The sequence below is a fragment of the Aplidium turbinatum genome, chromosome 6 (assembly GCF_918807975.1).
Source record: "Aplidium turbinatum chromosome 6, kaAplTurb1.1, whole genome shotgun sequence".
NCBI classification, from domain to species: Eukaryota; Metazoa; Chordata; class Ascidiacea; order Aplousobranchia; family Polyclinidae; genus Aplidium; species Aplidium turbinatum.
Genome location: NC_137477.1, coordinates 16,822,973 through 16,847,413, shown reverse-complemented (window position 1 = coordinate 16,847,413; position 24,441 = coordinate 16,822,973). Strand labels below are relative to the sequence as shown.

General features: G+C 37.8%; 1 protein-coding gene across 1 annotated transcript in view; it reads left to right on the top strand.

Annotated features, from left to right (window-relative positions):
- Positions 1-15,234: 15,234 nt before the first annotated feature.
- Positions 15,235-24,441, top strand: part of LOC145772119 (bone morphogenetic protein 1-like) — a 28,789-nt gene continuing 19,582 nt past the window's right edge. Inside the window, exons 1-3 of the mRNA XM_082583956.1 lie at positions 15,235-15,290; positions 15,888-16,120; positions 17,057-17,213. Coding sequence (XP_082440082.1) covers positions 15,242-15,290; positions 15,888-16,120; positions 17,057-17,213 — 439 coding nt within the window. The 5' untranslated portion in view covers positions 15,235-15,241. The remainder of the gene's footprint in view (positions 15,291-15,887; positions 16,121-17,056; positions 17,214-24,441) is intronic.

Sequence of the window (24,441 nt, the reverse complement as noted above, 5' to 3'; positions counted from 1 at the left end):
AGAAACATCGAAACCTTTACCATTTCTACAACTGAAAGCCAAGGAACCAACAGGTTAATCTCCTACTTCTCATCTCTGCGCCGACTGAAATTATCAGTAGCCTGGTTCCTGAGATTCAAATCATACTTACTGATGCGCATGAAGAAAGAAACCCAGATTACACTGAAAGGACCAGTCAGTGTGCCAGAACTTGATGAGGCAGAAATTGAGTTAATCAAATACGAACAGCGTCAGAGTTTTCCAGCCTGGATCAAATCTCTATCCAAAGGTAGGCTTACCATATTTTTGTAACTTCAAAACGGGACGCCTCCAAAGACCAAGACCACTTAGCCTAGCTGTGATTTTTTAACTTTACATTTTCCGTTACTATTACGGTGCACGGTCGTTTGGTCGACAGACATTTGGTCGACAGGACGTTTGGTCGACAGGATGTTTGGTCGACAGGACGTTAGGTCGACAGAACGATTCATTTTTGGGTTAGGGTTAGGGTTAGAGTCAGGGTTAGATTAGGGTTATGGTTAGTTAAATAACCCTAACCCTAAAATAAATCGTTCTGTCGACCTAACGTCCTGTCGACCAAACGTCCTGTCGACCAAATGTCTGTCGACCAAACGTCCTGTCGACCAAATGACCGGGTACCGCTGTAAACAGCCCTGCAGAAAGCAAAATACAAAGTTTGGAATTTTTTATGGTATTTTTATTTGATCTAATTTTTTTGCCTACTGCACGTAAGCGGCAGTGTAACTCAATTAATAAAAGCATCCAACTGGTATCTGAAGGTATAATTATAAGCACGGCGGTTACCTCAGTGGTTTGATTCTGGATCAAGAGGTTGAAGATTCGATAACTACTGCCGCTGTTGCGATTCTATTCATGCATAACTTATAAAAAGTTTTGTCCCTTTACAGTATATTATGTTCGATTTTTCGTCATGTTGATGAAAACACTTCGTGCTGCATGGGATGGGGCAGCACTAATCAAAAAAAAAAATTTATCGTTATCGGACATTATCGGCGATAATTTATCGTTTATCGTTATCGCTTAACTTTTTTTTGATTTATCGTTTATCGTTATCGCTTTAGGCATTTTTCGTTTATTGATTATCGTTATCGCTTAACTGAAAAATGAGTTATCGCGCCCAACACTGAGTGTACGCGGGGCCCGTTTTTTTTGAGTCACCCTGTATAATAACAAGGGTAATTTACCTTTTGGTCTGGCATTCTTGCAGATGTTGCAGTTGGTTCTTGTTTGTGCCGCTCATCACCGTGACGCAGAGGTTCCAGGTGTGTGTCTTTATGAGTAAAGGTTTGCTGTGGCAATCGTACGGGTGTCATTGATCCAATATTGATAACCGAAGAAGAATCATCTCGCCAGAGTGCAGCTTCAGTTTCAGCAGCTTTAATTTGACGCAGGTCTTCAGCTTCGGCTCTCTCACGTTCAAAGCGAGCTTTATCCTGCTCCAACCGAGCTTTATCCTGTTCCAACTGAGCGAACAGGCGAGATTTATCCTGTTCCATGCGAACTAGTTCTTCTTCCTCTCGTCGCCTGGCATCATTCTGTTCTTTTGTCAAACGAGCTAGTTCCAATTTCGCATGTGCTTCACGTTGACGCAAACTATACATTGTAGCCTACTCGATGACCGAATGCTTCCGGATTTGGAGCGGTGAGAATGAGTTCGCAAGGACGAGTGATGTGAGCGTAGTGGAGGAGTTTTAGAGTCTGACCTCTCGCATTCCGTGAACCACTGTTTGGCTCTATCAGCAAATTCTTCTTTACCTTGAATGTAATCCCGTTTGGTTGAAAGAGCTCCTGGAATTTGTTCATTGTCAGGGACATCGACACAAAGCGCCATTAAAGATGCATAATTTTTGTCAATTTCTAACAGGATAGTCTGTACTTCTGTGAGGTTTTCACGTTTGCTCATCAGCTGTTCACCACGCTTGTAGCTGTCTCTCAAAGTATCAGCTGCTTGTTGAATAGCTTCGGCTTTGGAATCCATAACTGTGTATGCAAATCCGCTTCGTAACAGCATAAGCTAATTTCAGCAAATGAGAGATGTCACGTAACACTGATGGGAACTTGATAAGTAAACGCAAATTTGATCGTCAGGTTGGTGAAGATCAGCAGTTCGGTAGAATTGACGAAATCAGCTTCAGTTCAAAGATGGTGAAGCTTTGATGTCAAATTTGAAAAACGATGTTGTGTGCGACGCGAACACAACAGGTGCGGTAGTTAATTGCGCCGGTGACGTCACGATTTTCCTAATCCACCCGGCAGGACTGAGCAACTGTTAAAGCACGCCAACTTGAAGAAATCACTCGGTTTCCAATGACTGCTTCGCAGCAATGAAGTTTATATGGTTTTTCAAATTTGTTGACTAACAGTTCTCAATCCACTGTACGGTAGGCTACACAAGTTCCACAGGTTGGCCAATGACTCACGGTAGTATAACCGGATTAGTAAGGCCAAATGATGCACTTGTACGCGAAGGATTCTATAGTGATTGACTCAGTAAGTTGAACTTTGAGAGATAGCAAGCTGCAAATATGGAATTCAACCTACACGTAAATATTAGGCTACCATAGCAGTTGTCAAACTTAAGTCCTGTAGAAATACATAACAGAGAAGCAGCTAACAAAGCATAAACATCACTCAATCAATTTTCAGTCACAGACTACAGTAGCTAACAAGTTCGGCTAGCTGGTAAACTAGCAGCAAAAACGAAAACGTCTCGAAACTTCCATAGACAATCTCGTGGTGAGTGTTGCCATTTGCAAATCAGCGATAACATAACAATGAAGGGGAAACGACGCTAGGTGGCGAATACACAAATTAACGGGAGTAATGCAGTAAAACGAAAGGCAGGCCTTTCAAGGACCTGTTGAAAATGTAACAGTGACGAACCTGCGGGCCGCATGCGGCCCGTCAAAGAGTTTTGTGAGGCCCGCAAAACGATTTGACAATCGCTCATGCATTAAAGACAAAAGACATCTCAAAGCTGTTTTATGCATTCACTGGTACACTTTTCCTTTGCTATTTTCTTGCCCTAAACACTAACTTTCAAGGTTTAAAGTTAGCAAAAAGAAAAGCTATAAGGCAAAGTTGTTAACACTATTCACCAACTTTACCTTGTATTTTTGGTCGATTCCAATATATGACGTCATAGAATTTTGACAAGCTCTAAGTTGTGTGGCCCGATAACTCATGTGTAATTGACAAAGTGGCCCGCGACCGCAAAAAGGTTCGTCACCCCTGATTTAAGGCTACCGTACTACATTGGCTCATTGGCTGCACAGCATCTGGGACGGTTGATTAAAAATGACCAAACACACTGAGTAGCGTATTCCCGGATCTCTGCTTTAAAATCTTAATAGTCATATGCAAGCTAAGTTATTTAGCGTACCGTAAAGTCAACTAAGCCATCCGTAGCCTACACCAGTAGGCTAAGAAAAATCAAACTGATCGGCGAGACGTAAATGATAAGGCATTTAATGAAAAGAAAAGCTAGTGTGTTCGGATGGACATTTTTAGGCTAGCCTACATAATTAAGCTTACTTAGTGCTTGACAACATTTTCGCCCAATCTACTTTATCAAACGCTTTTAAATCCGCTTCATTCAACTTAAGAGATGTAAGATGTTGTGAAATAGCCTGCTGCAATTGCTTCTGAAATTATGGCTGTCACGTGACGATATCCTGTTACGTGATTGGAGTAGATGAGTATGCTAGGTTTCAGAAAATTATTCTTGCACAGATTAGAATATGTTAGGTTTTACCCACCAATTATCTCGAAAACCGTACTAGCTTACATTAGGGCACAAATTTTTGTCAGGAGATGCATGAAGTCTTTAAACGTAGAAAAATGCAAAAAAGTCATTTTCGACAAAATGGCGCATATTAGGTCTACCAAAATCACGGGAGAGCTATAAATAACATTTTTTAAATCTTTGAAATGAGGCTGTCAAGGTTTGTTCCAGCAACCTGCTGCGTTCAAACTGAAAGGTCGTTTGTCTGCCACGGAGTGCCACAAAATATTTTTCTCTTCTGAAGGGTGCCGTAGGCCTAAAAAGGTTAGAAACCACTGGATTAAAGCTGTCAATTTGTAACTACAAGGTAACAGTGATGTTTTTGTTTCATTTATAACTTCTAGAATGATTTGATTTCTCTATGCGTGATTCAAAATTGCACTTCTGTGTTCTGTGTGACATTGCGCGATTAGTGGTTCTTTTACGCAAAACAATCGTCTTGTAGTATTGTCAATTATAATTAACAGTTGATTGTGAGAATTTGTATCGTCGTATTGCAGAAGTATTTTTAGGAGCTTTATTTTAGCAGATTTGCGTAGGCCTACTTTTAGAGGATTTTGAGCCACCGACACAAACCTTGTCACCCAGATTGAAAAAGTGAAGTTTTCCCCTTGTTGCTGTGAAATATTCGATCTACTTCGTAGTGCTCACTGGAGAACATGCGCAAGCGTAAACTTTACCCCATATCAAACAAGACATTTGGAGAACAGGTTGATGGATTTTTTTAATTGGTATAGTAGAAAAGAGCAACAAAAACACACTGACCCTCAGACGCGGTTGATCATTCATAACTAGGGCCCGCAAAAGTAAATAAAGTTAAAAAAATTTAAGGATCTCGTCTATCCACGAATCAAAGAATAAAGTTGTTTCAGCACCTAGAGGACTGTTTCTAAGAAGTTTATTGGTCAAAATAAAGTCAAAATTGACAATAAAGTCAAAATTTTCAATAAAGTCAACATTTGTCAAATTATTGCTTTTGACAAACTTTTTGTGTTTTTTTGGTGTAATTTTTGTTAAAATCTTCGTGAAAGCATTGTAAATCAGGAACTGCGACACAATTAAACCATATTAACCCATAAAAGCAGGAAATATGTCACAATGCCCACGGATCTGCAATAACTTTTATCGCAAATTGTCCATTGTTCATTCATTGTTACGTATTTGAATAATTTTTATATAATACCCCTCTTTGCCAACGTGGTCTTTTCGAAGATCAACAGTTTGGATTTAGGAACAGCCTACTGATATTCTGTAATACTAAAATGCCTAAGCAAGCTAATTCGTCTTCAGCAGAAGTTAGACAGATTTGTGGAGATTTTCCTATCGCTAAAAACACGACGCACTTTTTGTAACCCATAAAACACCTTAACTTTTCAACAAAATATTACGTTTGGGTCTTAAATCGACAAAATATTATGTTTGAGTAACTGGTATCAATTCAAGGAACAACTGTGCCCTCTACAAATAAACAATTTCTTTAGGTCAAAATAAAGTCAAAATTTGATAAAAATAAAGTCAAAAAAACATTTTTTTAGGTCAAAATAAAAATGGCCCTATTCATAACATAAAACCTGAAAAGTTACTACGGTATATCTTCAACTAATTCTGGCGACTAGGATAATATTGATATAAGAATGGATCAGGGAATGGATACATCTACAGTACGTTTGACTGGCAATCTTTTGACAGGTGAGGGAATTAGTTTTAATTTCAAGTTAAGCCCTGATTTAGGATACAACAATATATTCTAAAATTACTCGTATAACTTGTTTGAAATTTTTGCTTAAACCCCAAGAGCAAGTCGATCTCCGAGATTGAATTGAAACTAGCAGATAAAATATACAGGAAGTTGAAAAGGGATTGAGCCGAGAATCTCACAATTGGAGCTTAATTTGAAAATACAAAGTAACTTTTTGCAGATATTGAAGCTAAAGACGTTTTATCAGTAAAATCAGTTATGATTACAAAACAAGCTAAATGCAACTTTCTTTTTTTCAAATAGGTTTTGGTCAATTTACGGCGGCTTAAAAATATAACCAATTTCACACAAACTGTTTGTAGTGATGTCACGCTTTTGCGCATGCGCGTAGTCATGCGCAACAAAGTAAAATGACCACTACCGTGTTTTACGATAAAACCAAGGTCAGAAATACTGTTTGCGGCTGTCTACGGTCTTGACCTTCTTCATGCATGAGAAAAAACTTTTAGCCTTAACTGTTGTTGCTGGCAAAAGGTCAGGGTGTCTTGGATTGCACTGTGCACGCTTGAATAATCTTTAGCACTAAGAAGAAGTTCTTGTAAACTTTCCTGGTTGACTTGAGAAGTCAACGAAGATCTCCAGAGAATTACTTCGCTGTCAAGGATATCCAAAGAATACAAATACTCAATCCTATCTATCTTGGTTGGTTTGTTTGGTAGAAGGATGGATAGCAACGCAAAAAAATGAAGGGTTGTCACTGAATCGTTCCCGAAGAGAGTTATTCAATCCGTCGATGTATGGGATATATACCGAACGTTCGAAATACTGGAAAGCCGATTCAGCACAGACGTTAGCACGGTAAAGTTGTACCTCCACTATTCTGGGCATTGTCAGCTCTTGTACTCCGAGTACTTCACATGCTTCTTTGTATATGTTCATTGTTTAGTGAAACGTTCAGGCGATTGCGGTCATGGTCGAGAACGCTCTGTAGAGAAGTAATCAGGCTCTTCACGCATGGCACGCCGACTATGACACGAGTGAAATGACACAATCGGCAAAAAGCTGGAATGTGACTTTAAAATACTTCGTTCATTGGTTATTACAAAACTTATTGGTATTTTTCTGTGTGTTTAAAACAAGTTCTGGGGGTGTTAATAGCCAGATGTCTTGAAAAACGATATAATTTTCTACAATTTTTTTTTTTCAACAAAAGGCTCAACTTTGGAATCCAAACTTTGAAAATTTGGAGGAGGGGGAATGGCCCCTTTCGCTCCCTGGCTACGCCTATGGTAGACGAAACATACAAGGATTTTGCAATGCCATAATAACTGCGGCAAAGGCCACAATACCCCGTGGCCGTCGAACCAGCCACATACCCTGCTGGGACTCTGAGTGTGAGGCTCTCTATCGCTCCTACCTAAACGCCTCACCGGGTAATGCTTCTAACACCGCGTTCACGAGGTTACTTGAGCGGCTGTACACAAAGAAGCTTGACCGATGAAACGAAGCCGTTCAAACCATCGACTTCTCACATTCAAGCCGCAAAGCACAGAGCATCATCAACAACCTCACTGGGCGCTCAGCAAACTCCCGTCGCCAGTGTTCTGTTTCTGCAAATGCCATCGCTTCCCAGCTAGTGCAGAACGGGGTCTATAAGACAAAGAACCGCAAAGCATCCCACCTTGTCGCTAAGGAAGTATTTGCCCTGTGGCGAGTGGAAACACCATAAGAAGAAACAATTTCTGGAGATTTCACTCCAGAAGTGTTCCCCACCGCCCTCCGCCTTGTGAAACTAAACAAGTCTCCAGAGCCGGATAAGATATGACTTGAACCTGTGCTTCATGCTGGCCCTGCCCTCGTCCTGGTTACGTAAATTCCCTTTTTCCTGCTTGCACCACCTCAAAATCCCAAAAATCTGGAGAAGAGGTTTAGTAGTTGCAATCCCCAAACCTCACAAGTCACCAGAGGACCCGAAGAGTTATCGTCCGATATCTCTCCTCTGTGTTCCTTTGAAAATCCTCGACATTTTGATCTATGCGCGCGTCAACCCAATCATCGACCCGTTCCTTCTAAAGAAACAAGCTGCTGGGTTCTAGCACGGAAAATCCACCGTAGATCAGGTCACATGTGCATTAGGGTGGCTCATTTTCCCTAATGTTCTTTAAAATTTTTGTCAGTTTGGAATAATGTTCCATTTTGCTCACTGATATTTGCAAACCAAAAATTTTTGTTGGGTTTTGACCTTTGACCCTGGTTCACCCAAGGAGAAGTTCTGAATTTTTCTGAAAAATTAGTGAATTTCGAAGTGGTTTAGCAGTATCTGAAGAGGGGATTTCTCAAAATTTTGCCACGTGATTTTGACGTCACTTCCTCTGTTAACTTCCTCGTGGAACATCTTCACCCTACTCCAAGTCTGAGAGTCATTAATAGTGCATGCTTTTAGTGTCATTTTAGTTGATTTTACAGCCTTTTTGCAGTCAGGGAATCTATAACATATAGACCAACAAAAAATTTTGGCACAAAAGATGAGAGTCATTTTAGAGTATTTCAGGGCCCCTGATTCCGAAAATGCACTTAGTTTTTTCGAACTGGCTCTAGTTTTCGAGATATTCGACAATGAAAATATTTTTGAAATCGTTATTCAAAAGATTTGAATTAGCAAATTACTTATTTTCAGCCCTGTTTATCATTATGATGTCATAATTGCACTTGTCTAGTTCAATTGGTTCATATTGCACGAAAGTTCAAAACGCAAGCAAAGGTTGAAATGAACTGTGTTTAACGTAAGGGTTAGGGACATAAATAATAAGGGACATAAATATTCAATGAAAACAGTTGTGAATCAGTAGGCCTACATCACAAGAAAAATATCCCGAAAGTCATGTGTTTATGAATGCAGCTTTATATTGAAAAGGTAGGCCTACTGAAATGGACACTGTACAAATGAAATTTTATTCTAAGCCTTTGCTAAGGCCAAGTCTTTGCTGCAAGAAGTTTTTTTCTGGTCTATAGGCTAAATAAATGGCATATAGACTAATAAAATACGCCTTTGACAGGTAGGATGCTGTACAAACAACCCAGATATATTTTACTGCATGAGGCAACGCATTCTGCGATAGACACAACGCTATATAAAAACAAGCATTATTATTATTATTACTTTGACACAGTGGCGGATTCAGAACGTAATTTATGGGTGGGCCTAGGAAATATCTTGGTGGGCCTTCACCAATAATACCACGGCGGGCCAGCATACAACAATTTAGTGTTACCGGAGCTTCTACACAAGGTGGAGTCTCCTGGGTTTCGAGTTAAAAAAGTTGATTATGTCATTATTATCCGAACTGTCAATGAGTTGGAGCATGGATGATCTCAAGCGCGTTTAAATCCTGTTTGTTGCAGAGAAAAGTCTCTCAATGCTGCAGGACATGGAAGGCAGTGTTATGATGGTCCTTAAAACACTGTTCATGTTCGGGAAAATGTCAGCAGGGCAGCTGCCAGCACTTCCATTAATGTAGGAAAGCTTTTCCGATCCGTTTTCCGTCTGATGTGTTGAATGAATACAGCATGTTCAGCATCTGCAATCTCAAAAAGTTATCTCAAAAATCCAACTCCAAGCCAAGCAATCTCAAAAAGTTATCTTTTTATGATTTCAAGAAACATAGCAAAGCATCAGCTTTGCAAAGTTATGATACTTGATAAGTGGGTCTTCATTTGGCCTAAGCTTTTACATTCAACAATGTCTATTGTCATGGTGTCCCTGTCCAGTGTCCACTGATTTTCATGATTAGGCTACTATTTGTCGGAAAATCTCGCATACAATTTTATGAAGCTGACAATTAATTGTAAGCTACTAGTCGAAGTATTAGTATATTTTGTGTTTTCTTTTTTGATTGTAACCGATTTGGTTAAATTGTTGATTAGTTTCATAACTCAAATTAGTCTTTCTAGGGTGGCAACTGACTAATTGACCGTATGGTCGTTTCGTTGTCTCCCTATCAATAACAAAACCTAAACATTGTATGTAGGCTATTATTGTTTTATGTCACTTTTGTGTTTTTTTTTTTTGATAAATAAACGATTGATTGATTGATTTGCGATCTCAATGCCATACAGTGCACACTGCACAAGGACCATTTAAAATGTTAATAGCAGATCCAGGTGCGAAAGAGGCCGCTGCTCTCATTAATTCATACGTGTCGTCCATAAAGCGGCAGTTTAGCCTGTTAAGAATACAGTTCCACAGCGCCATTAAATCCTCATTGCTCTTGACAGTCTACGTTTTTCCCAGCGTTGTGGTGACAACAGACTTGTGAAATTTCGAAGGCAGCTTGCGTTCACGAGAAGCAACCATGTTCCAGTTAGTTATCTCATGTTTTACCATCAGTTCTTCTGTCAGTTTGAGCAATTTTGGTTGTTCTAGTGTTAAACATTAATATTTTTTTTCATGAATCTGATTTTGGGTGGGCCCACTGTCAATCTGGGTGGGCCTGTACCAATTAGGCCCACCCGGTAGATCCGCCCCTGCTTGACATGAAGCTGGGTGATCAAGATAAGTCCTGGGTTCCTCCTAAAGTATGCAAACATTGCACTCAAACCCGTTTCTGGGCTCAAGGCTAAGAAGTTCAGAGTGACATGGCATAAAGAGAGCCGTGGAATCACCATGAAAATTGATACTTCTGTAGGGTGAGCATGTTCGAAGGAAGTTGGAACATCATGTTTACATGGAGTGTGCAAGGCAGTCATTGCGTGGACGTTGCTATTTCTGTTTTTTGTTTGCCCTCTCTTGTTTCAAGTGGTGATTTGCTTGAAACAATAGGAAAACGGCCATGACTGAGAGTAACCTCAATACCTTCAGTAATGTTTTAGAGCAAGGTCATGCTTTTTTCTCAAAACCATTTCTACCACCTACTGTAGTTATCGATTTAGTTATCAAAAGTGGTAGCTGGAATCTTGGCTAACTCAAAAACTAGAGCCAATTCGATAAAACTTAGTGCATATTCAGAATCAGGGGCCTCGAAATACTTTAAAATGACTCTCGCATGTCCTGCCTTTATATAAAAAAAATTTTTTTGGCCTGTGAAAATCGATAAACATCGTCAAATGATTCAAGAAACTGAAAGCAGTAGATATTTACTACAGTGAACGGTGTACAAAGAAAATCATGTCTGAAATGTGGTAGAATTCGACATTTTGAGAGTAATACACGTGTCAGTGTTCATGGAGCTGCTAATTAAACCACTTTGCTTGCTACAAGTTTGTGTTACTGCCTCTTATTGTGTCCATTAAGATGCTAGAGTGCATTAAAAGATGGCGAGTGAGCAGTTTCAGGGATAAGCGAAAATTCGATATTTTGAAAAAATTCAAACCAGGTGAACCAGGGTCAAACGTTAATATTTTTTTGTGAAATTTGGTATAGGAGATACATTTAGCTAAAAGAACAATATTACAAACTGACGAAAAATTTAAAAGAAAAAAATTTTTTTTTCGAGATTTTGCGCCAGCCTAATGTGCATGGGATTACTTTCAGTCTTTCAGTATACCCATAACTGAAAGAAAATTAACTTTGAATCACAGATCTTGAAATACCCTAAAACCACTCTCATAGGCCGTGTCTTAATAAAAAATTGTTGGCCTGTGTTAGGATTAGGATGTAGTCATTTAGTCAGATGCTATCTCTCCATTGTTTTGGTATGCCATTGAGCATCTTGTCGAAGCGCAGTCTTGTGTTATAGAGCTGCTGTAGACGTCGACGTTCTTTTGACCGTCGTACATGAGGAACTCTGACCCATGCAGGCGATGACGATTTTTTTTATATACCGTACAGTAACTGTGTAAATCATCACTTGTTTTCTCTCAAGAAAACAAAAATAAACAGTAAAAAGTCACAGTATCAGTGACCTCAAATCTTTAAAGTTGAACTTCAATTTGGAAGGTTTTAATCAAAACTAACAACTAGGTTCATACCAGCAATGAAAAACAAAAGGTATGACTTGGCACTTTTTTTTTCCATTTTTAAAAATGTATCGAAACAATATAATAAGATAACTCTAGAATTAGATTATCAAACACTCAAAATTTCATAGCAACTTTTTGAGTGGGTTTAATTGATGTTACGGCGAATTATAAGTTATGTAAAGGATCAATTTACAGTTTCAAGATTCAGATTCTGCAACTTGTATTATATATTGATCAAGCTTTTGCTGTTAAAATGGCGGCTTGCTCACTGCTCAGTATCTGGAAAAACAAAAATGAGTGAAAAGCATAAAATCAATAAAGAATATTGTTCAAATTATTTAAAATACAATTTCAATTCAATTTTATTTTGAATTGCTGGCGCGCAAATGAAAATAACGATAAAGTAAACACACGAATTTGTCACCAACAAAAAGAAAAGATGGCAAAATATGCATCGCTAAAACAGTGTTTGGAAATTGATAATTTTTAATTTGCACACCCACCAAACCTACTGATTAAGAGTTGAAAGGTAAAATGCTGTGGACAAGAACAGTCAATCTCCTTAAAAAAAAAACAGACTACTTATTATGATAGATGTTACATTGTAAAAATACGTGTTAGGATGGTCCACAAAAATGTGACATATTTTGTTTATCTGTCATTTCCATAAAAATTAATTCTATCTCTTGATTTTCAGGTTAGTTATAGAGTTATACAGCTATAAGTTTTATAGTATAGCTATTATACTACAGCTATATAGTACAGCTATAAGTTTTATGTGTAGCAGTATGGAGCCGGGATATCAATTTTCAGTGGCTGAGCGGACAAAAATCATTGAACATTACCTTTCGACAAAATCTGTAATCTTGACCAAACATTTTCGTCATGACTATCCTAGAAGGAAAACACCGTCTCGGAATATTATCAAACGCTTGTTGGAGAAGTTTAGAGACACTGGCAGTGTGACTAACAACAATAAGAACCATAGTGGTCCACCTTCCACCGCAACAACCCCCGAAAAAGTTCACGATGTTCGAACTCGTGTGGAGAAGTCTCCACGGAAATCCACCAGAAGACTTTCTCAGGAAGTGGGGATTTCAAGATCTTCTGTAAACAGAATTATTCATGCTGACTTGCAACTTTTCCCATACAAAATTCAGCTTCTTCAGACTCAAATTCAAGCCAACAAGGATGAACGATTTGAATTTGGTCAGCAAATCAGTGAACGGATTGAGAACAATCCCGGTCTTTTGGATGTGCTTCTCTTTAGCGACAAGGCCCACTTCCATTTGAGTGGCCATGTAAACAAACAAAATATGAGATTTTGGGCAGAAGCACAGCCTCGTGCGCATGTGCAAGCACCCTTGAGTGTAACAAAAGTCACAGTTTGGTGTGCAATAGGACGTAATGGCATTTTTGGTCCCTACTTTTTTGAGGACGACGAGAGATGCCAGGTGACTGTTAACACTGAACGTTACATCAAATTGCTCAGACGACAATTCATTCCAGCAGTAAGGAGGAGAAGGGGGACCGACTTGAATACAGCTGTATTCCAGCAAGACGGTGCCCCACCGCATTGTTCCAATCGTACCCTTGAGTATCTGCATCAGTACTTTCCTGGGGATCGATTGATTTCAAGGAGGACCAACAACCCCTGGCCGCCATATTCACCTGATCTTAACCCTCCTGACTACTTCCTCTGGGGATATCTGAAGGATAGAGTCTACCAGGACAATCCTGATACCATTGACAGACTGAAGGAAAACATTAGAAGAGAAATTAGAAGAATTCCAAGTGACATGTTAGGGAGAGTAATGGACAATTTCAATGTGAGAGTGACAGCGATGATTCAGCAGCGAGGAGCATGGATCGAACATATTATCAAATATTGAAATAACTCAGAAACCGGTTCGTTTTTTTAAAAGTGCTTTTGAGGGCAAAAACTTATAGCTATGACCCATCTCCAGCTGAAAGGATTTTGAAAAATCTTCAGATTTGTAGAAATTATGAACAAACGAAATGTGTCACATTTTTGTGGACCACCCTATAAATAAGATTACGTCATTTACCAACTTCAGCTACTTGCTGAAATATTGCTAGCTTAATTGTCGTTTGCTCAGTTTACAACTGCTGACTTGTAGGAGACTCTAAATATTCATATGTAAGTTAATAATTGTTTGGAAAACAACGCAACTAAGCTACACCCTTTTATCCTTGGTATTGTAAAATAAATGACAAATTTGTAGATATGTCATGCCAAATTTTTAATTCAAACAGAGCTGATACCACAAGAGTTCTATGTGAAAAAAACAGTGATTTGCAATTTTTGAAGAGGTTGCTTTTATTTAATTGACATATTTTTCTAGTGTGCAATATTTACATAAGCCAGAATAATACCCAAGAGTACAAGAAACGACTTGGTTTTGTTTATTTAGAGAATGTATTTTAGTACATTAAACATTTCTAACAAGACACTTGACTTATTTATCTTTGGAAATAATTTTCTAAGTTAATCTGAACTAATGTAGCTTACGGTAGCATACTCAAAATTAGTCTGTTTTTTCGTTTCTTGCAGCTGCAATGCAAACCAGGAATGTTGATGGATTTGTTGGTACAAAAACAAGATATTGAAGATCGAATAAACAAACATTCAATTCTACAGTTAGATAGATTCACTTTAAGATTATAGCTTCATAGTTTCACAACGGGATTCCTTATTACCGATATTAACGATAGGACTTAAAGAAGAAAATACGATCTACTGTTTTTATGGCAAAACGAACAATTCTAAACATTTTTTTTATAATCATGAAACAACGACAACTGATAAGCATTTGTGCTTTGTTCATAAAGCTTCTGTTTTCTATTGAACTATCGCCATAAGACGATATTCAAATTTCCAATTACATAATCAGTGTGTCATGCGTCATTAACGTAATAACGTAATAACTCCTTTCGTTTGAGACCTGCGAAAGTCTGACAGACTTGCGCAACTGAAACCAACCTTTGGATTTTTCCTCCAGCGAGTACATCAATGCTTGGCCATGATTTCAAACTTTCCGAAATTTCGATACTATTTTTTACATTGATTCTACATCGACTTGCGCCATTTTAATTACGCAAATTTCTTGATTTGTTAACGCAAAATAATGGAGGCAAAACTTTCTCAACCTTTTTGACTACGAAGGCAAACGCAAATTTTTTTTCGAATGTAAAGTATCACATGTGCACTCTGCTATATTTGCTGAATAACAAAAGAAGCTGTTGTTGTGAAGATAATATTGTATTCTTTTTTAATTGCTTCAAATGTAATACTTGTTTTTTGTCTTGACATCGATTACTGTCAGGTAGCATGTCAGTTTTAGATTGTTGTACTTTGTATGTATTATAATTAGACTTACTCTTGATGCTCATTTGATTTAACATGTTAGTTACGAGTCATAATCGCCGCTTAACTATGAGTACATTGTTGCGAAATTGAGTGTGGTTTTCTGTTTGCAAAGAAATTTGATTTCGCATCGGAAAAACCCAAAAACATCGTGAAACGAGGTAAATCGGCAGCAGAAAAGAAACATGGTTAGCCTATAGCTTAAGGTGTTGTTTTGGCATGTTAAATAAGAATCCGAACTGGAGCAATAATACCCGACCCCGCAGCTAAATATAACAAGATGAACATATTTAAGATTTGAGCTTACCTCAGGGCAAAAGAGTTGACGTACCGAAGGCATATAAAAGCGTAACCTCGGTGTCGAGGGAACTTGATTTTATTTTTCAAGATAATGATGAGGACGTGGCTTGTTACGCTACTTACAGGGTTTTTGCTTTCAGGTAAGTTTTGATGTCGCTGATGCGATTTTGATAAATATCATGCAAGTTGAATGATGCAACAATATCAAAATAATTATTCTTTTAAGATTGTCTAAGTGCACACATAGCGGGAAGAGAACAAAAAATCCCGTTTTTTCAAACAAAATCAAAACGCAAGCTGTACCGATAGCTTTATCAAATTCTTTCTGTTTGAAGAATACTTATCACAAGTCAGTGGTGCAACGTTTCAAGAAAAAATTGATTTCAGCATCATGCCCAAGTAGCATCAGCCACAGACGAAAACTTATCTGTTCTCTTGATCAGAAAAATTTTATTACAACTTTTCTTTGCATAAAAATCTAAAGACTTTAAACAGCGTCAATTGCTGAAAAACTTGACTTGGTGGCCAAACAATTTTGAGTCAAACACGAAGTGTTTGAAACTGTTTAGCTCACTCTAGCCTCTCTAAAAGCTCACTCTGCACAGTTAACCTACTTATCCAGACATCGTACATTAGCCTGTCAGTAAGGATTTCGTGGAGAAACTTTTATTAGGCCTATGGCGTTCGAGGCTGAACAGATGAAAATTATTTTTTGATGATTTTTGTTTGTTTCAAAGGGGTGGTCTATGGACAAGGCGAACGTGCACCACGAGGACCGGTGTCTCTAAATTGTGAACAAATTCTTGCAGCCACTGATCAAATTCAAAATGTGGCCACGATAAACTACCCAGGTAATTACCCGAATAATCTCGCCTGCACATGGACAATCCTTGCAAGCACACCGGGGGCACAGGTTGAAGTTGAATTTGTCGGACAAGTCATCACAGAAGCTTGTTGTGACTTTGTTGTGGTAAGAATGTAAATGTTAGTACCAAAAAAATAATTTTCTTTATAAAATATTATTGATACGCTATTATCTCCACATTAAACATTAATTTTAAATGTTGTAATAATCCTGCTAAAATTTAAAGCCTAAACTATATCGTTTCATTGTCACTCCTGTAGGCTACTCGGAGGATATCATAGGTTGAGTTTCGCTTTTAGCAGCATGATCGTTGTTTAGGCAATTTCACAAATGTAGATACAAACGACCTCTTTTATCAGACTAAAACAGGTCGTTTGTTTTTACATTTGTGAAGTAGGATTTGAAGGAGATAGACAGGTAAATTGCCATCGGTTCTCTTTAATTTTTATAAGGACATTTTCAACATGACAGGCAACAAGAAATATTTATAAAGGAAGGAAAGCTCTAGTGCCAAGCTCCTTTTCTGTACGAGATTCATTTCCAATGCTGAGATATCATAAGATAGCCTACTGTAAAACAGTCGGCAGCAGACCACTCGGCATGCGACAACTCAGTAAGTGCTTCAACTCAGCAAGTAGCCTACATTTCAGCTATTGTCAAGTCAGCAAATGAGACTGCTCACACCGGACTTGCTTGGTCAAGGCTTGTTAAACTGAATTTGCTGATTTGTGACAAATCACGTTTCGGCTTGCTCAGTTGTTCTTTGCTCAGTTTCATTATTTGCCAACTTTAGCTATACTTGTTGAAATGTTGTCAGCTCAATTGTCACTTGTTGAGTTGTCGCTTGCTCAGTTCACAACTGCTGACTTGTAGAAAACTCTTGTAAAATTTAAGACAGAGCAAGGAGATCTGAAAAAGTGTTTGGAATGAAAAAGATGACTAGCCTACATGATTACAACGTTGAATTTTAAATGACTTTAAAATGTTTAATCGTCTTTTTCCAAACGTGTGTTTCAGTCTTCAGTAAGTTATGTCTTTCAGATCCGAGATGGAGATTCTTCCGCGTCTGCTATTGTTGCTAACTTCCGTGGAAACCATACGGGACGCTCGTACGTATCCACCTTTGGGTCCTTTTATATCACTTTTGTCAGTGATGAAGGGATCACAGACGAGGGATTCCTCTTCCGTTACAAAGAAGGTGAGCGCATCAATCATATAGCCAAGTTCTACAAGGTCACAACCTTTCGTGCTGTAATTTTATTCCAACATCATGTCTGTCGTTCTACATGTCAGTATATCTTTCAAAAAACTCTCAAAAGTAGTAAGTTTGGCTTCAAAGTAAGATTGTTGATAAAATTCGAGTAAATCTCAACCAAAAAACTTCTCGAATATAACTGGTGTAGCCAGAAATCAGCTTATAGTGTCTTTTTAAATAATGCTTTGACTAGTGATCAATTAACTCTTCGGGTTCTGTCAGGGGCGCCGGAAGCGGGGGGGCAGGGGGGGCGGATGCCCCCCCTGCCCTCAATTTTTGTGCAGATGGAGGGGCAGGGGGGGGCAATAGTGCCATTTTAAAATCATGTAAGCTACTGCACATTTTGCAATATAACAATTTCTGCTATTCGCTTTTAGCCTAATTATAATCTTTCATTTTTGCCTCAAAATAATATTTACGGCAAAAAAATTTGCAACACAGTACAGGCCTTTAAACTCGTTTTTTTTTTCGGCAGCTGTCGGTGCCCTACCGGGAGCTCCTTCTTGGCAGCTAAACCTGCGTGCTTTGAGGCCAAAATAAAAATAACGATATCACAAGTAAATAGAATTAAACTTGCAACAATGCTAAAATGATCACTTAGCGTTGTTGAAGTCTGGGCCTGGGCGACGTCCTACAATAGAATCGTTGCACTACGCAATAACTGCTTTATCGGGATTGTAATCCAGTACTGCGGACCATCTAACGACACTCGCACGAGTGTCCCCAATGTGGCTTGATTTCAATGTGGCAAGATTTTAAAGAAGTTCGCCACTCCCCTAGAATTCTGTTTAGCAACGAAAAACAACGTTCGACATGTGTTGGCGATGACGCCAAGGTAATAAAATAAGTATTTCAATGATGTGAAGGACATTACTAAACGAAGCATGATTTTTGCAAAATATGATCAAAAAATGTTTTCCCTTCGGATGTCAACTAACCTAGTTCTCCTTTTTAACTACGATTCAACGTCCGATAACATCTAATCGACATAAAAACGACAATATTGCCAGGGGATGTAAATTAGCACTTCGGATTAAGACTTTGTTAAAATAATTGTCGGGAATTACAAACAAGACTGACAGCGCTGGTGATCGCAGATGAATATATTCCATCAATAACAAATATACAATGCAACAGTGGCGATTATAACGCGCTGACCTAATTTTGCGTCACTCTTTGATACTTTTCGACAGTTAATCTACGACCATTCTATTGCGAAATTAAATAATTGGCTAGAAGAGACCGGCGGCCAAACTTGGCCGATTGAGGAGGTAGCACCGGCGGTCATTCAAGCACTACTTAGCGGCCATGGCCGCAGGCTGCTTTAAGGCTTGACAGTAGGTTACATCATTATAACATAGCATGATGCCCTTCTTTGTATACCGGACACTTGTAGGCTATCACTACTTAATACATAGTGAGCTGATAGATTAGTATTATCGATATATCTTATCTTAAAACTTGAAAAAAAAATTGGCTCTTTTGTAAACAAAAGTGCCCTTTTTTTGTAATCTTGCCCCCCCAGTCAAAAATCGTTCCGGCGCCCCTGGGTTCTGTAGTAAGTCTATCATAGGCTACGTGTGGCGTTCTATTTAGCCTTGAAATATTCTTCAAAACTGTTTTGAAATAAGCTAAGATGGGCATCAATAAGTGGAAGCAATTGCTTTTAAAAATTAATTTCGTGATAGCTTCCTCTTTATAGTATTGATTTTGGACATAGACTTTAGTACTTTCAAAAAGGTAGTTCTTTTTTTTCTTCTGCAAAATCAAATTAAGTTTGTTGAATTGTTTGAAAAAGAAAGCCATATAGGCTACACTACTTGTGCCAACCAAAAATTGTCATAAAATTTGCAAGCGCTTTGGCCATATACTCTTCTTTTAAAAAACTCTCAATTCTTCTCTCAGCAGAAAGATACGGTTAAGGACTTTGCCTCTGAGGCCACTGTACTTCCGTATGCAAAAACAACCTAGGAATGACTCATCTATTTGTTCACACAACTTAGTGAATGCCTGCTCTTTTTGTACGGCTTCGAATATGGTTAACAATATCAACAACTTCCTGGAGTAGTTTTGTAGAAGTAGTAGCATTTTCATAATTACCTCCTCTTTTCATTTTCTTTGCGAAAAGAGCTTCATTACAATGCAATGAAAAGAAACATATTTAGGAGAAAGTTCTTTATTTTTCGATATCGTTGATAGATTCTGCATTGCAGCTGCACCATCAGTGATAACTAGGGCCATTTAAAGTCATTAAAGTCATATTTTTTTCTATGCATCAGTAAGTCGTGAAATGAATTTTAACGCAAAAACCGCATTCCTATGAGGTATATTAAGAAAGTTATGAAGTCATATAAAGTCATATTTTCCTGGTTAGGTCATAAATCAGCTTTTTAAGTTATATAGTCATATTTTTGAGTTATAAAGTCATACCGTTGTACACTTTAAATAAAAAGTACCAATTTAAGCGGTGAAGCAATTAAGCACTAAGAAAGCAAGGCAATTTCTGATTGAACGAAGGCAAACTGTAGGATTGGCCTACATAACCCTTACAGTCACAGACCTATATTTTAAGAGGTCACACATTGCATTGTGTTGCAACACAATCTGTTCTACTTCTGTGCATTATTTATGTACAAATACAGTACAACTAGTAGCAAACTGAAGAATATAACAGTTAAATATATACAGAGACTTAGACATAGAGAAAATATCTGGTTCAGCATGCCAAAAGTGAAAGAATCAAATGCAGCGAAAGTCAAAGCGATTGTAAAACCTACTAAAGTCATTTTTACGTCCAAATCGTAACTTCAAAGACTCTAACATTCCACACTACATGAAACTGTACTACAACAGTGGTTTAAAATAAAAATGGATGTGTATTACTGTTATGTTGCGTATGTTTTACTCTTTAGTTCCGTGAGTGACGTTGTTCGCATGTAAAAATAAACGATTTTCACATAAAGTCATATAAAGTCATATTTTCCAAAAAATAAAGTCATATTATTGATTTTTTAAGGTCATATAAAAATAGCCCTAGTGATAACTGATTTACATTTTTCGCAACTGAGTGCTTTCTCTTTCATATTACCATCCATATCTCAGAAATAGAATTGGCGGTTGCATTCTCTCCAAATAGTTTGCAAAATAAGTAATGCTCTGTAATTTTTTTACGTGCAATAAGAGCAAATCTACAAAACACAATGAGTTGAGCTTCTCAATAAAAGCTACATCAGTTGTTTCATCTAACTGGGTGGCGAATGAAGGGGCTTCTTTTTACTTTTTTATCAACTGATCCGCCAAGTGTGTTGTTATACTAGGACATCGGCGATAAACTGTACTATCCGTCAGACAGAAAATGTTTTGAAACTTTATCAATTATTTCTTTGCAGCCATGTATCAAATCTGCGACTGCTTTCAATTTCAATGTGGCTGAATGGAATACGGTAATAATTTCAATCTGTTACAGGTTAAATACTTGTCATTGGTTGATTAACAGGTTGTTTTTGCCAACAAAAAGCTTTTGTAAAACCTTCTGTTGGTGTAACAAGTTTGTGATGAACCCTTGTGCACCCTTTTTCACTGGTTGGTTTGGTTTGGTTGGTTTTGAATTTTTATCCTCGGACTGACAAAGCCTTGACTGGTTATTCCTGGTAGTTTCGCATACTTGTTGAGGCTCTTGACATAGGGCCGGTTATCGAGATTGGCAGAGTGAAGTTTTCCGATTGTTGAAGTGTTGTTGCCGGGGAATTATTTCATTCACTAGGTGCCGCGGAATGGAGAGTATTCCTGAGTTGTGTTATTCAAGCGCACACCCCGAGAGTCGAACCGGCGCCGCGTGATGTGAGCAGGGCGCGTAACTACTGAGCTAACGGGACAGTGGTGCACCCCGAGCATATTTTTGTGCGCCCTAAGGTGCACCGTACACACCGGTTGAAGAGAACTGCTTTAAAGATTCAAAAAAGCATTGCAAAACTGAAAGATTGGGCCCCTGAACAATTGTGAGCCCCTTCCGGCCGAGGAGTACTGGGAGCGGTTAATACTGCCCTGACTAAGACTTATACGTGTTCTAATTTGAAATCAAACCGTAACCTTTTATAATGTAAGATATTTATATGGAAAGTTTCTTTTAGGTCAAACACTAAAAGCCGTAACTTTTCATCAGTCACCAAAAAAACAAATATGAGAAACTTCGTGCGATTTATATGCAATAGTATTTCTTCCCGAGGCATTTTTACCAGTCACTCAATGATACAACCATTTTTAATGCGATTGGTCTACGTTTAACCTCAAGAATAAGTCTTCAGTGGTTTGTGTCTAGTTATGCCTGCTCGAAACATAATTGTAGCAAATAGATGCATCACTTCACAAAAATTTTGATATCAGCAAAGTTGCAATAAACACAAAATTAATCTCGATGTGTTTTTGTTTCTTCGTTACAGTTAGATCTAGATGGGCATTTGCTCACGTCATCAACTTTATAGGCACTGCTGTATTCGTAAAAAAAAGCACAGGGTATACTGTCAGATTTGCGAAAATGATATACAATACACAATTTGCAGCATACTAATCGTTATTCTACCATAACATGAATTATCAACATCAAAATTGGACGAGAGGTACAAAATTGTTTATTTTGGGAAATCCAGAGGGTATACTATATAGTTGGTCGAAAAAGCCGAGAGTTATAATGCGTATACCGCCGTATACCCTCGAATACACCACTGATTATAGGCTACAAAATATTTCATTATCTTTATGTGTGGGAAAAATCTCCAACCATTCAAAGCTTGATTGTTTCTAAGATTCAATCATTAATTATATTGTAACGTACACTCGTACAGTGCAATATCTAAGTCGAAATAAAACAATAGACGCTTTTCAAACATATCCGTACGGGAAAGAAGAACTTTTTCCAAACTTATTGTACTTTTACTTCTGATTGGTTTATTACAGTAATTCCAGTTGTTTTTACAAAATTTCCAAACTTTCAAACCATCACCCTATGTGATGGGCTACGGTTAAAAACGAAGATGAGATTTGTATTTGTAATATTTAAGAGTATAGATAAAAAATTGAACAATCAAGTATTCTATGCCGTAGGCTTTATCACCGACTGATCGCTGCTTGTCACACTGGGCTTGGCAGATCTTATCTGCTTGATTAGTGCAATCAGGATTTTGCTTAAAGGCTTCGTAATGACGTGTTCGAATTTTTAAGGCAAAAATGTCAAGGTCGTTCAATATAAAGTTAATTTAAGTCAAACACACAACGACTTCGGTTTGAGTAAGTTATAACTTAGGTCTACTCATTTGTAGCCTACAGCATAAGTCATAAAGACCGAAATCAAAAGTGAAACCAATAGATTGTAGAAGACGGTACAGCAACAGTTGGTTGAACGGCAGCTCGCCAAAAGCTCCATCGAAACGAAAAGCAACTTTGTCGACTACCATTTTATTGAATGACATAGGGATTAATGGATATTTTGGAGGTTTAAAAGCTTTTTTCTAGAACTTTTTTCATTATGATAATCCTTCCAAATTCTACAATCCCCAAAATTTAATTTTTTCCAAGTATATAGGTACCCAAATTTTCCAAAATTAATATCTCCAAAGTTCCTCAAAAATCCCAAATCTCAAAAATCCCAAATTCTAAATCTCAAGATTTGAAAAAAATATTGAAGATCTCAAAAATCCAAATCGTGTAATCCCAAAATCCCTAAAATCACAATCGTCAATCTCTTATATTTCAAATTCACACCTCTAACCCACTAAACTCTTGTTTTTAGATGAACTGTCGTTCCAATAAACTTACGCGAAAGATAAACGCCTGAAACTTGGCCTAATCGTGATTGAAAATGTGACATTTCTATCAAAAGTATGGTCAAAAGTTTAGTAAAAACCAATGAATGGTACATTCTGAAGTTGAAGCAATGCCTGAATAGCCTAACCTATAAAATCAGCACACACACGGTATCAAGAATATAAGTGAGCAGTTTTTTTTTTAAGGTTTGGGTGACCGCTAAGTAGTTTTAAGAGACCGCAAGTGTTTCATTTAAATACCAAAAAATAGCCATATTTGCTTAAGACAAAGCGAGAAACAACCATTACTTTTCTACTGTAGTTGCAAGTCCAAATTTTGGGAAACCGCTGGAGAAATTTGGGGGACCGTTTCGGTCCCTCAACCTTAAAAAAACACTTCAAGTGGGTATCTTACCCATTTCTCTTACACCATAGAGAAATTATTTAATGACTAAAGTTAAGTTACATGTAAAGTTTCTGCGTCTTGCCTACGTGCATCAAAGCTAGTTTATAAATATCAACAAATGAATATTTTTGCATATTCAAGCTTCGGCCTGGTGTTGAAAAATTTGCACTAAGTGAAGGGAAAAGCGAGGAGGTCAAACTTTGTGTTTACTGTGAAACGTGTTATATCAAATGTCTTGCCAATGCAAGGTCGGTCGACGGTCACACACTTTCACGATTCAGCCAATAACTGCCGATAAATATAATCTGCATGTAGCTATCACGTAGCCTGTGTTTAATTGTTTATTTTTAATTAAAATCGTGAAGTGTATCAGATTTTAGCCAAAATATTTAGAGTCCACTTTAGCATCAAATTGAACTCTCACTGGGTTGAAGTAGTATTGTCGTAACACAACTTTACTCAGGGATTTGTAGAAGTAGGACGTAGGTGATCGACAACTCGGCTGCGATATCTGACAAGTGGAGCCAAAAGTGTTACCAGATAGTTTTTAAAGTTTTAGAAAAAGTATTACTTTAACTTTTTTAAAGTAGTGGTTGCCTAAAACTTGCCCGTAAAGAACTATTTTAAAGCTAATCTAAAGCAAATTTATTATTCACTTATTAAACTATAATAAGTTTTTGAAAATTTAACCTCTCCTACTCATAAAAACATATTACCTGAAAAATAATTACCGGCTTCAACATTTAAAACACTCTTCTGGAAACGTCTATTCAAGAATTGTATTTCTGTAAAAATAGCCCACGGCTGTCGAAATTGGGACGCAACACGGTACGCCACTAAAACTTGTCACTACAATACAGATTACTTGGATAAAAGACGGAAATCTTTGTCCAGCTAGCAGCACTAAGCGAAACAGTTAAATTTACGACTAACTTTCAAGCAACCACTTTACGAATGACTAGAATAA